This window comes from Pterocles gutturalis, unplaced genomic scaffold (genome assembly GCF_000699245.1).
Source record: "Pterocles gutturalis isolate BGI_N339 unplaced genomic scaffold, ASM69924v1 scaffold14772, whole genome shotgun sequence".
NCBI lineage: Eukaryota > Metazoa > Chordata > Aves > Pterocliformes > Pteroclidae > Pterocles > Pterocles gutturalis.
In genome coordinates, this window is record NW_010110484.1 from 15,680 (window position 1) to 33,768 (window position 18,089).

At 36.5% G+C, this 18,089-nt stretch overlaps 1 protein-coding gene across 1 annotated transcript in view; it reads right to left on the minus strand.

The window, feature by feature from the left end:
• The window catches only part of HIBCH (3-hydroxyisobutyryl-CoA hydrolase), a gene marked incomplete at its 5' end in the record, with an annotated part of 40,920 nt that overhangs the window by 829 nt on the left and 22,002 nt on the right, over positions 1-18,089 (minus strand). The window contains 6 exons of the mRNA XM_010073401.1: positions 4,508-4,541; positions 5,707-5,826; positions 10,590-10,671; positions 11,446-11,504; positions 13,456-13,542; positions 14,434-14,579. Of these exons, the coding sequence (XP_010071703.1) occupies positions 4,508-4,541; positions 5,707-5,826; positions 10,590-10,671; positions 11,446-11,504; positions 13,456-13,542; positions 14,434-14,579 (528 nt within the window). The remainder of the gene's footprint in view (positions 1-4,507; positions 4,542-5,706; positions 5,827-10,589; positions 10,672-11,445; positions 11,505-13,455; positions 13,543-14,433; positions 14,580-18,089) is intronic.

Genomic DNA, 18,089 nt, shown 5'->3' on the forward strand with positions numbered 1-18,089 from the left:
CTTTTTGAGAAAATCAAGAATATTTATTTGTAATAAATTTGACAGATACTGCAAACCTATGTAGATTTAACTGTGAAGATTTGTATAATCTTAGCCTGTACACTTTATACTGTATCCTGGGAAATACCTCACTGAGGATAAAACCATCAGTAAATGAACTGCATGTAAAAGTATAACAAGAAAACACCATTTCTCAAAAAGCATTCCTTGCGTCACAGCAATGTTGAAGGCATGTCAGCAAGAACAGCTGCGCTACCAAACAATAACAAAACAAAGAGTTTGGGTGTAAAAATTACCAATATGAATAGAATTCCAGAGCATCCTCCCGAGAACCTTTCTGGCTCCAAGAAAACTCATAAAGGTGCTATTCAAAAATGTGGATCTTTTTAATAATTTAAAAAAGAACAGCTATAGTAGCTGACTATCCAACATCCCTCCTCAACACATTCCCTTCAGATGTGTGATATCAGCAACTGATTTGGAGATGCACCTGTGTCCTGGGACACCTGACCAACACAGCCCACAGCATATAAGGGAGGACAGAGAGAAGACACCTCTCAAGTTTCTCTGCTGAGAACTGGATTTTTTTTTGTTTGTTTGTTCTGATGAAGAGTTCAGAGTAAGATGGTTCTGAAGGCATGGGGACAGATGACACTCACAGAGACTAGGTATTTTGAAGAATAACAGCTGTTTTATTGGTAAGTTTTCATGTCTTTCTAAACAGACTTCATTCTTGGTGAGTAAACTAGAACCATCCAGGATGAGAAATGTGCGAAGGAGTTGGATTTTAAGTTTAGTGGAAAGACCTAAAGATTGTGTCTTATTGAAAGACAGGTATTTGGGCAGTTTGTGGTGAAAAATGTGACTTGAAAACTTCTTTTTGACATTTGCCTCTATAACCAACCCTTGGAAAGTGCCTAGAAAATAAATGACATTCAAATGACAGCTACACTAATTAATATTTCTGCAGCTGAAGACATAAAGGCATTACAGCTTCTTAGCCTGCATCTCTGCAGAGAAAGAGAATCGGAGCCCTCCATCCATTTACCTGCAAATACAGGACTAAGGAGTCCTTGGATACAAATAAACAGTAATTTTGAAAAGAAACCCATTATATAGATAGAAGCTGTAATTCCACGGAGAGTGGAATCCATGTGGGCAATTCCATAAAAGAAATGTGCTGTAAAAGATGATTTTACTAGGTTGTTCAACTGGGTAACTTACTGAAAAGTTATAATCATACAAGTTAATTTTAAACATTGTGATGTGAAGCCATTGACTGATTTGGGTTGAAATACATAAATACCGTTGATTTATGACAATTATGCCATCGGAGTAGTACTTATCTAATGATTTTCTTCAACTTTAGTTGAAGTTCACAATCTGGCCAAAATAATCGTAACTGTTACCTACAAAAGCCAGTGTTGCCTAGAGACGCTTTAAATTAGAAGAAAACAAAAAAAGTCCATGTGTCAGCTCCAGCTCTGAAATACAGTAGTAATTGCTGATAATTCTCTGTTCTACGGCACTACTGTGTAATCAAGTTAATTGTTCTGTTTGGATCTGTGGCCAGTTTTACAGTGGTGTATAAACTGAATGCTCATAATGGTCTCTCCAATTAAATGTTCAATCTTATATGAGTTTAAATTGTTTGTTTTCTAATAGTATTGTGAAAATATACCCTTTTGCATTAACTTCTATATACTTTGTGTTTTCCAGCTTGAGAAATCAATCACTACAAGAACAGAATAAAAATTCTGAAGACTTCTAAGGTAAGCTAAGGGAAGTTATTAACATAAAAGTAACTGAACACAGACATTGTGTTAAGGGTTTGTTTTTGTGTTTTGCATTAAAAAAAATAAAACCAAACTGCCTCTGTTCAGTAGCAGTGACTTTACTGGACTTTAGTTAGTGTTCTATTGCTTAGCTTCATTCAGCACAGTTGAAACTGGTGATATTTCTAAGCACCTGAAATTCAGTTAGTTGCAATGAAATCCCTCTGCTTACTCACTGACTGCAGGGGGTTTGTGGGCCCAGCATAAGGCTCACATCTGCCAGTGCTGCAGGAGAGGGAGCAGACGCCATACAGAAATAAGATCTTTGCAGGATCAGCAATAGGTAAAGGCCATTACAATTCCATTTGAAGTGTACATTCCTGCACAAATAGGAGGCTAATTTACCAGATTTTTGTCCCCTCAGGCTGCTGCAATTGTAGTCTACTTGGATGTGTTTTATCACTGACTTGAAAAAGACCACTTACGCAGTAAGAACTAAGAAACAAAATTATTGGAAATTACCCAGAGCTATTCATTTCTTAGTTTATTTATTATTCTATAAATCAAGGTGACAAACTGATACTTGTGTTCAAAGACCACATTCACCATTATATGGTAAAATGTTGATGAAACATGATCTGCGTATTTTATGCTTTAAGGATTTTGGCTTTTATTTAGTAGCTCCAATCACAAGAATCATAAATGGGAAGACTGTTTGCCAGCAGATTTTTCAGTCTGGTTGAAAGAAAACTGGCTAAAATAAAACATGAAATTTTGACCTTGGGTCAAAGCAGGTTTAAAAAGCTTTTAAACAAACTACATCCCTAGCATGCCTATTAAAATTATGGTTTAAAGCAGATAAAAAGCTGTTATTAAAACCTGACCTATGGCCATTGCTGATGAAAAACAACCTTCAAAAACTAAAATCTGATCATTATATCTTAGCTTTACTTTGTGGTAGATCTTCTTGTGTAGACAGGGTCAACAGCTGGCTCTTAAAGGCTTGGAATGTAATGCTTTAATAAAGAAAAAGCTAATACTTAACATTTTTATCATCTTCATTTTTATTCATAATGGTTGATCCTGTGAAGCACTTAATAATTTTACTTCCTATTAAAAAGGATGCTCATCACATTGTTGGATAATGATTTTTATGAGATTAGATCCAAGTACAAAAATCATCTTGAGTCAGATTCTGCACCACTCTTAAACAAGAGAAACAATTCTAAGAAGACAAATCTGAGAACGAGATCCATGCAGTAAGCAGAGAGCAAAAGTGCCTCAATAACAAGTTCTTATTCTTGGCAATCCCTTCAGTGCAGCTGGATCTCTGGCAGGTTTTTTTTTTCTTCCCCTGATATAGTCAAACCTTTGCTACATCATCCTACGTAAAAAAGAAGCTTCCCAACTGCTGTTCTTACGGCTTCTTTCTTTACAAGCAGTTTGTGTAATTTACTGGCCATACTGACAAGTGATTTGCTGTTGTCCTCTACTGCATTCCCAGGTGGTTTAATGACCTTGTGCATTACAAGTGAGGATTTGGTTTGTTGTTCATCTGACTCTCAGACTTAGTTTTTCACTTCCTGAATAATTACCTTTCAGCACCTTATATGGTGACTTAGAATATATTAGGAATGTTCTTTAAGATGTCCTTGTCCCCATTACCAACACAATGAACATCACCTATTTCTCAACATGTGTGGTAAATTCTTCAAAGGAGTCTCTCCTAATAAGTGCTAAAGTGATTAATTAAAATCAAACTTTTTTCCATGCTGTACAAACAAACTTTGCATCTCTCACACCAGCCTATCTTTAATCCATTATTACTAATAATGAACCCTCAAACTAATATCCATTACTCAGGTAGATTTTAAATTCTTTTATAAAGATGGATATAAAAAATTAGGAGGTGATAATATGTACTTGAGTATATAACTGTGTGAATTAAAAGCTAAGCTCCCTCAACCCCGAAGTGTTATTCATCCAAATGTCTTGTACTGCAAGCTCCTTGGAAAAGGAAATGCCTGTGCTTTGTTTCATCTTGTGCTGAATTGTACAAAAATAATTACTACAGTTTCTAACAGATGTGGCATTGGGCTTGACAAACTGCAGAGTGAATCAGCAATAGAGTTAAGGACAGAACCTAAGTCTGTCCCCTAGATGAACTTGCTGAGCCACTGCTCTACTTTTACCACTACCTATTTTGACCAATGACTTAAAATGCTAAATTTATTTAATGTTAAGTTAAATAGTAAGACACCTCTATACAGAGATATTTTGGACATGGGTGAAAGCAGTCTCTATCCTAACAGTTTTCTAGGAAAATAGTTGTTTTTGACTTCAAGTCTTAAACCATTTTGGAGGTGGCTGAACCAGCTGTGTGGCAACACTAAATCTGGACACACAAATGATATACATAGCTACTCACTACTGTAAGCATTACATATATTTTGAACTTTCCCAATGAACTGGTAGAACTTTTTCATGGTGCTGTGTCACGACGTGGAAAAACAGGAAACTGAGATTGCACAAAGCAAACAACATGGCTGTTACACTTTTGGAGCAAATAATAAATTTTGGCCACACAGGAGTCCTATAAACAAAAACTGTAGTAAGTGGAGAAGTGTTCTCTGGGCTGTTGCTGCATGCACTTTTCTTAACCTCCAGAGAAAGCAACACAACAGTGAGTTTGCATTTTAAGTTTGAGAAACATATCTGGTGTGGATGCTTACCTGCTCGAACCCCTTCATAGAAGTCATGGCCTCTCTGAAAGATTTAAAAAAAAAAACCAACAGACTGTAACATGACAGATGCTATTTATCCCACCTTTCCCTATCCCACTTCTGCTCAAAATGCAAGTTCTCAGGATCCAGTTAAATCCCATTGTACTGCTCTCTAGTCCTACTTTATTTATTAGAGCTCTATATCATCTTGCTTAAATGCAGCCATAACTGTTAAATCAGTCTGAACTGTAGTTGATCAGCCAACTTTTACGCAGCGTAAGCCATCTCTCTGTGTTACATCTCATAGATTTTTCTAAAGAGTTTTGCGTGATGGAGGCTAAGGTGCGTAGGATCAGAAATTCTTCGGAGAGAGGCCAGTCTTCAGGAATTGTGATGTATTCTATGTATTTGGAACACTTTGCAGTTAAATGGAATCTTGAAAACATCCAGTTGTGTTTTATAAAGGTAAATGTAGCATTTAAATCACTAAGGATGCTTCACTAGCAATGGAGCGACAATACTAGTTTGAGGAAAGATGGCAAGGATACCAACAGGCTCTACAACATATCAGAACTGGATACACTGTGACTAATTTTTTTTTAAATAATTTACTTTATCACAAATCATTTAATGAAATAGATTAAAATCTTATTTTAAAATATGACAAAACTAATAATAAGGATGCCATGGGGAAGCTGTATAAGGAACTCATTCAGATAATTCAGTCAGCAACCCTGTTCTACTGAAAGGATCGCTTCCTCATATGTTATCCACGTACTCAGCCTTTACTACAAATAGCACTAAAATCTCTTGTTTTCTTGAACAAATTTATTACAGCACTCCTGAAAGGCAGTGATATACAACAATTCCCATCCTGCTGATGGGAACTGAGGCACAGAGGACTACTAATTTAAATAGGAAACCTGTTTGGTCCAAACACAAACCCTTTAATATTGTAATATTATCATAGCAAAAGCCCTCTACCATTTCCATCTGCCCATCACTAATGCAGTCTTTTTCAAGTTGCATATGAAGACATGGAACAGGAAAAAGGAAAGTGACAGCCTAACAAACACACAAAGAAGATATTGAAAATTCAGATCTATAAATTGTGAGCCCTTGATGTAATCTATATAAAACTTTGTCTCTGATAAACTTGCTACCCCTCTGTGCCTGGAAAGAGACTGAGGGCTCAGCTGCTTGCTTACCATGCACGCTTGGCTCAGTCTGTATTCCATTGTGAGTACGTCTTGTAAGCTCATGGAAGCTCCTTCTCTGAGCTGTCTGAGAGTCATCTTTAAGGATGTAGGTGACATCTTCTTAATAGTCTGAGGAAGACATTAACAATTATTTTTATTCTCTTCAATTTAAACACATATGCAAGTCCGTCTTTTTTGCATTTTAAACTTTGTGAAGTAAATGATGGCACTCTTTTCCCTGAGCTCACTTATGTGATACCTATTCCTTCTGCTCCCTCCCACCGTGCTGTCATACTAAATGAACTTACTTGCATAAACTTTTATCAGCAAGATCTCTGGGATGTATGCCATCATTTGTGGAAAGCCTAGAACTCCTAAGGTCACATCGTTTATGATCAAGTTACTACTAGCCAGAGAATCTAATGCATCTTGAAAGCCATTTCCATTTTTTTAGGAAGCTAAGGCAAATGTTACAAGCAATTATACTCCATTTTTTAATATCATATATATAGTCTGAATTGCTCTTAGATGTTGCTGATATTGTAGCTGACATTTGTATTGTAGAGCATTTAAGTTTTACTTGTACCATAGAGTAGTAACATAATAGTGAGATCAGCCACAAACTTTAAGTAGTTGCTTTATGATCATCTGTAAAGACTAGACTATATATGAAGAAAATTGTGGAAAAAAAAAATATTAAAATATATCAAACACAAATGCATTTGTCCAGGCTTCTTGTCTGGGATCAACAGGTACTGCAGTGATTTAGCCCTATATTGCTCTGCTGATAGGAAGCCTGGAGATCTTGCCTTCCTTCTTTTGACAGAGCTGCAGGCTATAAATATTATGCAACAGACAGGATCTGCTTAAGGCACACAAACAAATGCTGTAAATCTGGCTCTCATGACTATCCTTCAATTAACAGCATGCCAGTAAACTGTAGGGAGAGGAGGGGAGAAAGACAAAAACCTAGTTAAGAAAACAGAACTGAGCTTTAAAGTTTTCAGGGTTGTGGGGGAAAGGAGCTAAATCTTACTGTTGCTGAGCTTTGTTTTCCTACTGTAAACAAAACTCTTCTTCCCCTGTGAACCTAAAGTTCTGTATTACTCGGTACAATAGACGTTTCCTGACAACTAGGACACTTTTACCACTACTGAAGAGTGGCAGATGGTAAGATTTGCCTCTTTACATTATTTTCATTGCAGACATTAGACTCCTTACAGACTGAAATGGCAGGTTTCCAGTCATCAACTTTAGTGTTTTTTTTTCTGGCTCCCAATTACTCTTCATCCCTCTCCAGACACCAGCTGATACAGCAGTGACCCATTTTGCCTAGTTAAGCTGGAAAACATGCGATAGCTATACAAGCAGGAGGCTGTGCAATTCAATTGAACCTTAAAAGCCCTGGTTCTGTTATTTGCATGTTGACCACTTTGCTTGAGAGAAGCTGGTTTAGAAAGAACTAATCCTGGCTCAAACTCAATGTCTCCTGAGTTCTGGTGAAGCTCTCTAACAATGAGCTGCTTTTCAGCAGATAAACCAGCTACACCTCTAATTACATCAGTAGGTAGGTCTTGGATGGGCAGCAACTCTCAACCGGACCACTTATCTCCTGTAATATGCTCTTGCTGGCTTTACCTTTGAACTGGACCTTTTCTACTTTGAGTTTCACATTCTGTCATCTAGATTAGAAAGTCTTTGCTCAGAGCAGGTTAAATGGGATGCACAGTGCAGCCAGATGGTTCCACAGGTGAAATGGTAATGGCAAGTTCTTTCCAGTCAAAGAAAGCACTGAAATGGGAAGATCTGAAAACAGCATTTAACTAGTCTAGTGCATCCAGCAGCTGCCTTATCTTGGCATATCAATGAGGATGAAGGCGGAGGAGGCACTACCATAAATCAAGCTGAAGGAAGAGGAACAAGGAAAGAAAATGGGTAGGTGTAATTGCAGAAAAATGAGTCACCAGTGTATCCATAAATAAATTCTCTGTACAAAGAGGAGGAGGGGATCAGTGCTAGGGAACAAGCCTGAAAAGGGGATAGGATAGGCTGAAGTGGGAGTACTAAAATGCAAAGAGGTCGTCATAGAAGTACTTGACATCTATTCCAGTATCTTTGAGACCATCTTGATTTCAACATAATGATCCTGAAAGCTACAAGCTGAATTTGCAATAGACCTGAATTCTAATAAGATACTACCAGGTGACTGAATTAAATGGAACTGACTCAGTGGAGTCCCTGACAAGAATAACAGCTGGAATAGTGGCTGTGTCTTTTGTTTCCAAGGACCATTAAAGCTTCTGACCTGGGCTGCTGAAAGTCCTTCAGGGATGCTTTCTTTAACTCAAAAACAAACAAACACTGGCCCTCTGGGAGGTTTTTTATCACTTCCCTTGCAATAGATGAAGACACCCATCACTTGTGTTCTGAGATGCTTGTGTTTGTCTGCACTAAGCAATGGCCCTGGATGAGCTTTGACAAAATATAATGCTTCTTTGCTTGAGTTCAACACTACCAAGATACCATCCAGCTTCATTCCTGTAATGCCTCTTGCTGCGTACCCATTTAAAGTTTCAGGAGCTAGTGTCTGCATCCCAGCATGACCAGTAGATCTGGACAAGGTGTCTTGTAATTCTTAGTCTCTGCAGTGTCCTGCACACCACACTAGAATTCATTCAGTAACAATAAAGGCTGTTGAATCATGAAGTATTAGTGCCCAGAGGTGCACTGTCCTGCCACAAAAAGCTATAAGCATACATCATGTGAAAACCAAGTCAAACATCTGATACTTTTCAGGTTTTGACCCCTCATGCTTGCTTCATCCAATTAGAAGTGGTACTTCTGTCACTCAGATCAAAGCTTTTTGGCTTGTGTAAATCCTGGAAATGAAGTAATGCTATAAAGTAAAAGGTTTTAAAAAAAATATTTTACTATGAGTTCAAAAAGTATGGTACTACTCTAGCTTTTTTTGGTAACTGGGTTCAAAATGTGATTTAAATCATGAAGCCATTCTCAAGCAGAATTTTAAACTTCACATTCTTCTTATTCATGCAAATTGCTTTAGTATCAGATATGTGAAATCCTGCAAAGCAGGCATGTTTTGAAATTAAAGCAGAAGTACAGGAAATTGAACAGAACAGGATACCTGGGATAGCACAGCTCACAGCGTACTTGGATTATAGCAGAACTAGTAGTTCCATTTTTAACACTAAAAGGTCTGGATGTACCAAGGTGTACCTCCAAATTAGGGTATTTGTATTAGACTTTCAGTTAGGGCTTATTCCTTATGCTTACTAATACATATCATAATAAATATACAGGGAAACAAAGAAAATAAGCATACACATAGCTGTTACTGAATCCTTTACAGTCTCTGTTTATCATTTGAATGTGCTGTTGTTCTTGTACCTGGAGACTACAGTGAAACCCTGTTTTCACAAAGTGACAGGAAACTATCACCTATGGACATACTTTTGGTACTGTGATACTACTGATAAGGAAAATTACATGCTTCACAAGTCGGTGAGCTGCTATCAAGGATAGTGTCTGATATCAATCTTAGACTGTCATGATTTTACTACACGTTCCCTGCTCTAACCAGTTCTTTGAACTCTGCTCCTCCAAGCCATGTGACAGCAGGCCAGTGCTCCATCTGTAGGTGTTGTAAAATGTGCAACTGCCAGGGTGCAAGCTACTACTCTTCCCCTAGCTACAGTCAGTTCCATTTAATTCTGTAAAACAGAACTTAAAAAACTGGGAAGCATTTCCTGGAAAAGGCAGATTTACACCTGAATGCCTTTTTAACCTACTCCCACACTCACCCCAAATGCATTTTCCTTTTTTCAGTTTTTTGGATCTTTCACAGAAGAAACTAAGTATCTGATACTACAGATTTACTGAATCCTACTGCTTTGCACAGAATCTGTGCTATTAGAAAGTTGTCTGAAATTTATGTACTTGTTCCCACTAATAAGCTTTGCACCTGCTAGAAAATGTGGAGGTGTTTTGTTTGTTTTTTCCACAAATTTCTGTATGGATAGAAGCAACTCATTAACAGTCTCATTTCCTGAACAGACAACAGACAATTTAGGAGCTTCTGTCAACTCCAAGGACAGTCATTCATTTACAACTAATATGAAAGAAAAAAAACCTGCTATACAGACATTAAATAAGAAAACCAAAGAAGCAATGACAGAGCCATTTTTTTGTTCAGGAATTAAAAAAAAAATCAGTTACACAAAATCATAACTTTGTAAGTTATATTTTAATAGCTCCAAGACAAATTTTTACAAGGTACCTGATTACAGATATTTAAAGGAAAAAGAGAAAACACACACATTACTTAAAAATGAATTGCTTTTTGCTTTTGAGGCTGAAGTGTGTATTACTGTACACTTTTTGAGTAGGGCCTACATCTGACTCAGAAATGCATTAGAAAGATTAAAAAAATACTTTGTGATGATATATTGCTTGCCGTTTACTCAAATGAGGTCTCTAAAATGGAAGAAAATGAACAACGTTCTTCTGGCCCTGTTTTATTTCAGCCCTTGGCAATAAAATGAGAAGCTATAAAAGGAGCCTGTGTCACCAGCAACCCCTTGATCATGGGGAGGGGAAAAGGGAAAGGGAGTTTGTCTTTTACTAGATTACGATTTTATGCAACGTATGATGGTATTCACATTGTGTGCTTTTACAGAAGAATATTCTTGTCTGAGTAAAACTACTGATGATCCCACAGGACTATATGTGAGAACCTGAGGATCTCATTCCCATGTCCTACTGGTGTTACATAGTATTCATTGTGTTAATAAGGTGACCAAAGTCTGCCCCATAATAAAAAAGTACAGAACCAGACTTAAAATCTGTAACAAAAACAACATAGAAGACATTACCTCTAGTTGCTTGATGGCAAAAGGAGAACCATCTTGCTTTAATTTTTTAACAATTTCTTCCATAGTATTTGCTGAAAAAAGACTAAAAGAAAAAAATTAGTTAATAAATGAATGAACTGCTTCAGCCTTCCTCTTCCCTATGAAGCACTAGTAGCACAGAAATTAAAAACAGAGCGTAACCAGCTGATTGGGTTTTTCTTAGCAATGTGTTCCCTGTTGTTCAGTTTTAAGTAACCCAGTTGACAGGCATCTCCTCTTCCTTTGCCGATCTCTAGCATTTCAATACACCTCACTTACGAACTCTGATATTTATCCAGAAACTTTAATTACCATCAGTCTTATCTGTATTTTTATAACACATCAAATCTTTAGCTATCAGCTCCATTCTACTGGTTAAGTGTCAACATCTTTTGTCTCTAAAGTTAGTTCGTGCCATCCTTTGTGAAGAGTTTTAGATGCTTTTTATCACCCTCACTTCTCCTTCCCTTTCCGATACCCAGAAATTCCAAACAATCATGGAAGTGGCATTGTTCCAATGGGTATAAGTGCACTATGTATCATTTCCTGTCCATCTGAACACTTTCACAAATCCCCATCCAATTTCTATACAAAATGTTCATTTTAATGTGCTGTAGGGTAGTTGCTTAGTATAATGGTGTATGAATCAGGCAAATATGCTGAAGTATTTAATATACTGACAAGTGAAATATTTAATAAGCTCCCTAAAACCAAAAAAGTCTAAATGACTAACTTGAATGTCATTTCCATCACCTTATCTGTGTAACACTAATACTGTTGCTGGATTTAACTTCAATTTCTCTATCCAATAGAATAAATAAGAAAGATTGCCAAATACCTGTTAATCTTCTCCATATGTTCATCAAGTACAAACTTCTTTTCTTCATCAACTTTGCTCTATTTAAAAAGCAAATACATACTTTAGTTATTTGAGACTGAAAAGCTTATCACTACTGAAAAATTTAAGTTATTTGTGTCACTGAAATATCAAATGAATATTTAATATTCATAAGACACTGACATTTTAAATGAATTATAATTTTGCAGTGTGTACAAATGAACTTGTCACTTTATCTTGTGAATGTTAAAGATGTCACCTCATAATGCAGAGCTTGCTCTGAGCTACTATGTATGAATATTTGACTGTGCGGTTATCTTACACATGAGTAATCATTATTCTATTACTACATTTGTATCAAATACATGAAGAAAGCCAGTGTAGATAAATGTACTTGAAAATCTGAGAACATTTTTTTAAAGTTTGTTTTGCTTAAATATACAGGCATGTATATATGGATTTTTAAAAAAACAACAAAAAATGCACTTCTCTTCCTTATCTTTTCTCTGTCACTTTACTAAATTTTATTTGTCAACTAAAGAGTGAAAGATCTGCTGGCCTTATGCGGAAAGGCTGTCAAATGTTTCCTCTCTTCTGGAATTAAGGGGTTTAGAACATAACAGATGTTTCAGTAACAGCAGCTGAAGCTCAGAAGGCTCCCTGCATTTCAGCTCTGATAACTAAAAATACACAGCTTCCTTCTCCATTCAATGTTGTCTTGTTAAGCAGCATAGTGCAACATATAATTACTCCTATGCTATAGCTATCTTGTCAAAATATTCAGTACTAATATGTATATTAGCTTATCCCATTTGTTTTCTAATTAATCTTTATATATGAACTTAGTATTTCCCAAACAGAAATAACAAGAGGAGACACTACTCATTTTAAAGCCAAACAACTGGGGAGTAATACTCGGATTGACTGGTTACATTGAATCCTGATTTAATTCCAGAAGTTTCCATTCTTTTGAAATAAAATTACAATGCACATCAGAACACCTAAAATAGCCACTGAATAAACTGATTGTAAAGCTAAAAACTTTTATATTCATGGCCATTGTTACATGGGGCTAATACAAATACTAATTCTGTATTATCAATACAGTTACGTTCACCTTCAAAATCACAACAGAACTGTGGGTTTGCCCACTGGGAAAACAGCACCTTTGTCCCGCTGAAAATATGGCTTTAAGACCTCAGGTGCTTTCTGCACAAAGTATCTGCACTATGCAAGTACTTATCCTATTGATAACGGCTGTGCTTATTCACAGTTTTTCAATTATCTCAAGGTTGCGGACATATAAAATATTTGAGAAATTACAGGAACAGCTTGAGTCTTTAAATTGAGGCTTCAAATCTGGACTGCAGACAGTCTGCATCAAAATAACGCTAAAACTTACATCAAACGCATCAAGCTACCAAAATATTTGTTTAGGTTGAAAAAGTTTCTGCAATGGGAACATAACATCCACTTCCAAGTGAGTGGTATAGCAATTAATAACTGGCACTATAAGTTCTTCAGCCACAGGGCTAGGCCAGTAGTTCTACCTGTCATTTGTGTTTGTCAGAATCCCTGAATTTCAGGCTAAGCCCCCAGATCACACTTGCCATCATGTACAACTTCCAGTCTCCTAGTGGCTATCTATTTTGCCTCCTGGAAAGCATGCTAGAAATCCAAGAATAACAGGGAAAAAATTAAGCAGCAATATATTTCCTGCATCATCATGCTACTGGCTGGAAACTTACATACATAGAAAAAGAGCAAGATGATCACAATAGGAATTTAAGGGGTATCCAAAATGAATAAAAAATGAAGAAAGACTTGGAAATTTTAATTTTGACCAGTGTAGGCATTAGTACTACAAATTAGTAATTTATAGAGTGCAAAGAGTTTAGAAACTCATTATTTTTTAACCATAAAACAAATGATCAGTAGCATGGATAAAAACTAATTTATATTTACATATATTTAACAATTCTGCTTGATTTAAGTAACTGATGAGATTACCTTCACATGGTAAGAGTTCAGTAAGTCTGCAATATTTTCCGTTGAAGGAGATTTCAGTGCTATCAGGTCTTTCTCTAAGGCAGGTAGCTATTAAAAGTAAGATTTAATTAAAAGTAAGTAAACCAAAATGTACTACTTGGATTATTACTGCTGTGGTAATAGTACTATATAGCATATATGTACATAAACACCACCCCACTCCCAGCTTCTGGAGAGACTTTGAAGAGGCACCAAGTAAACAAGGAGCCAGAGTTCACTTTCCAGGACTGAACAATCTGAATTTAATTATGTCTGCAGTGATCAGCAAAGAACTCTGCTTCCCAAGCAGACCCACAGTGCAGTGCCTCAGCTGCAGCAGGTAAACCCAGCCTACAACAATCTGAGAGGAAACAGCAGGAGTCTGGCAACCAGGCTATGCTCAAAATAGTATCTAACCAGCTCCACAGTGATAGTCACGGATTTTTACACGGAGAAGTCATTGTTTCTCCTTCACTTATGTCTGTGCAAGTTACTGGAACATTATGACTCTGACTTTATGAAATATACTAATTTTTACACTTTTACAGCCACTGTAAGAAACAAATAGGGTATCTGTTAAGGAGATGGATAAAGAACACATTAATGGGGTGTTACCTAGATTAAAAACTTTGCAGTTGTATAAGTAGTCTCTAATTTCAGACACTGTCTAAATTGTACAATTTTTCAAGCAACTTCAATTATGCCCTTCAACCGTCAACTCATGAAGACAGCAGCATTCGCTGTCTTTTCCTCTTCCAAGCAAAGCTATTGCTAGCTGGCAAGTGTTATAATGACAGCTTGAGAGTATTTTATGACCCCTGTTCCCAGTGCACCGCCAGCTAATAGAATTGTTCCTCTGCACACACCCGAGTTGGTGAAAGTACATTGGTGTGCTGCACAGCTCAAACTTGTCATGACGGTTGTAGGCTGCGCCCTTGCTAGCACTGGTTAGCAGCTTACCTTTTCAGAGTCTACAAAATGTGTAGCGATGCCAGCTTTCTGTACATCTCTTCCTTTCAGCCTAAATCCTGTTAGTGCAAGATAGTAGCCAATCTTTCCTGATAGTCTTGGCAAGAAATATCCTCCACCCACATCAGGAAAAAGGCCTATAATAAATAAAACAAAAAAACCCCACCAACATGAAGGGAGAAGAACTTGGCCTGATAACACATGTGATTTAGTGGCTATTTCTTCTTGTCTCACCTTCATCTCCCTGATTTAGGCACGGCTCTCTTGCCCAAGCTTCTCCTTGACTTTGTTTGACATTTCTGTGCCATCAAAACCCTTCCTAAAAGCAAACTCTTGAACACCCTGCAAACTGTATCCTTTCCACTGGCACATAATTTACAAACATATACCAGACAGTAGTGTTAATTGTATTTGTCAACAACTTGAGACATTTTTAGATGCATGAAGAATCAAGCATGCTCTCAGTAAAAAAACAGAAGTGACACAAAGAACTGTGAAATAATTTGTACAAACTCAAGCTGGATGCTGCTTTTTCTCTGAAATCTTTTATTACAGTAAAAATATAAAACTATTATGAATGCCCCTTGCACAGCTAAGTTTGAACAAATATTGGGGCTGAGAATTCATTAATAGATCAACAGTGTTGCCAGGGTCTTCCTGAAGATGTTGGCATGAGATGCTGACCTAATACCTGGCTCTTTGACAGGACTATGACTAACCTGCAATTTAAAATTATAAAACTTTCCAGTTTAGTGACTGTCTTACATTTTTATATATTTTATTCTACAGAGTAGGGTAATTTTTTAAAGTTCAAAGCTGTGAATAAAATTTAAGACTTTTAAAAGTTGTAATTGAAAAATATATAACTACCTTTATCAAAGTTTGAATATTTAAAATCATCACTTTGTCAATATCTACTTTATTCTGTTATATACATTAAACACCTACAAAATAAATTCAAACACTTTTGTTAACATTTAACATACTTAAAACTTAAGAAAACTTTAGGCTAGCTGTATCAGTCTCAAAAATCAAAATGTAAAGCAGCAGTGTCCAATTACTACTTCAAAATAATCAGCAATGGTGCATTCATGAAAGCCAAGGTCTTCTGAAAAAAAATTAAAGCTGTGGTGTTTTTTTTTCACTTTGAGAGAATAAATTAAACATTAAATGAAAAAGAATACAAATGAGCAAGAAGAAATTCAGAAAAAACTTCCCAGAGCAAAGACAGTAACTGGGAAGATGAAGATGTACATAAGGAGTTTAAATGGGGTTCTGATAGAAGGTGGTAATTTTTCACTCATAAGTAATTGCTTTCAGCCACAAAAGAGTCAACGTATGTATTACAGAAACACCCTATTACAAGTATTTTAAGATGTGGGAAACTAGTGGTCCCTGAATATTCTTCCCTCTTGGACAAAATCAAGGGGAGGCTTCTTTCAGACAGCTTCTCTTCAGTCTTTTCTTCTCAATAATCTTTAAAGTTCATTATTGCTTTATGTTCTCACCCATCACTCAGCTTCTCCTCTGGTTCCCTCTCGGTCTTCCCTTAGTTCTGCTGCCTCTAATACATCACAAAGTTGCTTTTAGGAGCCACTTCCTATCAGTTAGAGTTGTAGCATTCTATTCCCATTCCCACTGATGTGCGTGTTGCCGTTAACTGATTTATTCCTCATCCCACAGGCTACTGAGACATACAGCTCTTCTAAAATCCCAAATGTCTTGCTGGCACATTTTAAAAGCCCCAAGCTTTATGTACCCCAGTTCATCACTTACTTTCTTTTTCATCTATACTCTCATTCTGAATAGTCTACTCTGTATTTTACCTTCTCAGTTTGAGCCATTATATCTATAATGCTGATGCCAAGACTGTCAGTTTTATGTTTCTATTAATCTGTCTCCCTTTAAATACCCTACTACTGCAAAAAAATCCTTAATTTCAAAGTGAAACTTCTCTTACAAATGCCCTCCAAATCAAAAAGGCAATTACATTTTTCTCCCCATCCACCAGCACTTCAACAGCAACAACCTTTTCCTCTTTGCTGTATTTCAAACACTGATGCTGAAGTACTATTCTCCCCATGCTCCAGTAAGTTTCCAGAGGAAAAGCCATCTTCCTGTTGGAATCTATAGGGCCCTTCCACATGGCCATACACAGGGAAATTAATTCTAAATAAACTGTGAAGTTGATTAGCTTAAATTGCATTTGAGGCAAATAAAACTAAACTGAATGAAGGTTTCTTTAATTACTAAGGAATTTACAAACAGTCCCTGTTCTAGATATTCCTTTTAATTCTTTCAGTAATGCCTCGCATATGTTTCTGCTTGCCGCTGTGTTTCTCTTAATATATTCCATGCAGTTGATTTTATTTTCCCCTTTTCATAGCATTTACCAACTATTTCTCAAATCCATACTTAAATAAGAGAAGAACTGAATGGCTGCTGGGCTGCCCAGGCTAAAAGCCTATGCCTGTAATGCTGACTTTCAGTCTGTGCTCCGAGACAGATGCAACACACTTCACTGTAATCCCAATTGTGAAACTCTGCAGCTGCCAAGCATAAGATAAAGGTAATGCTACTACATTCCAACCTTATCTTGCAGAGGTGGTTGGAGATTTATTAGTAAATGACTTACAGAAAGCTAAAAACTTAGAAGGATATAGCATAAGAAAGGTTGGAATGTAGTAGCATTACCTTTAATCTTGCAGAGGTGGTTGGAGATTTATTAGTAAATGACTTACAGAAAGCTAAAAACTTAGAAGGATATACAAGAAAATGTCCACTATTACTATAACACCACCTTAAAGCCCACCTCTTACAACATACTTCCGTCTTTTGTTCTTCCCCCCAGTGGTTTTTCCACACCCTCCTACATCTAAGCTGCTTTCTAGTGCTTTATCTTATCTATGCTAGTTTCAAACTCCTACAGTCTAGAACCGCCTTTTATTTCTATTTGCAAGGTGGCGTATCTATCTATATCCTTTTATTTATGGTGGTGTATAGATGCAGAATAATTATGTGAAAATGTAGCAGCTGAATGAACGCTTTGTTCATTTCACAGAAAAGGCGTAATGCCTACTGAAACAAGTGAATGTATGAAAGAATCAATTAATACAATATATAGACAGCTAGACATTTTAAACATACACCACAGAGATCAAAACAGCTAAGCCCTTAAATCCAAACAGATTTCAGTGGTTTTACTTCTAATCGATGCTAACAGGGTTTTAACTACTTTCTTGCCTAAGCAAGTTCTAAGCTTTCCTTTATGTCTTCACAGTCTATTCTTGTTTAAGTCCTGTCAACACAAGAAATGTATGTGAAGTGCATAATTTTTGTTAATATAAGACTATTCATGTCTTTACCTTTGAAGAAGAAAGTGAAGGAAGATATCTTTACTATTAGAATAATTTTATATGTCAAAGAACCTCTCTGTTAAAAAAAAAATTGTTTCCTTCAAATGGTTTTCTTGTACAACTGATTATGAACTTCAGGAGTTCAGCAAATTCATGTTATATTAATGCTTGAGCTATTTAGTTCACTAAGTTTTTCTTCAAGAGAGTAAAATACTTGAAGGGCTGCAATAGTTCTTGTTTTTCTCATCCCAAACTTAATTTGTTCAGGAATTACATGACATCAGTCAGCAG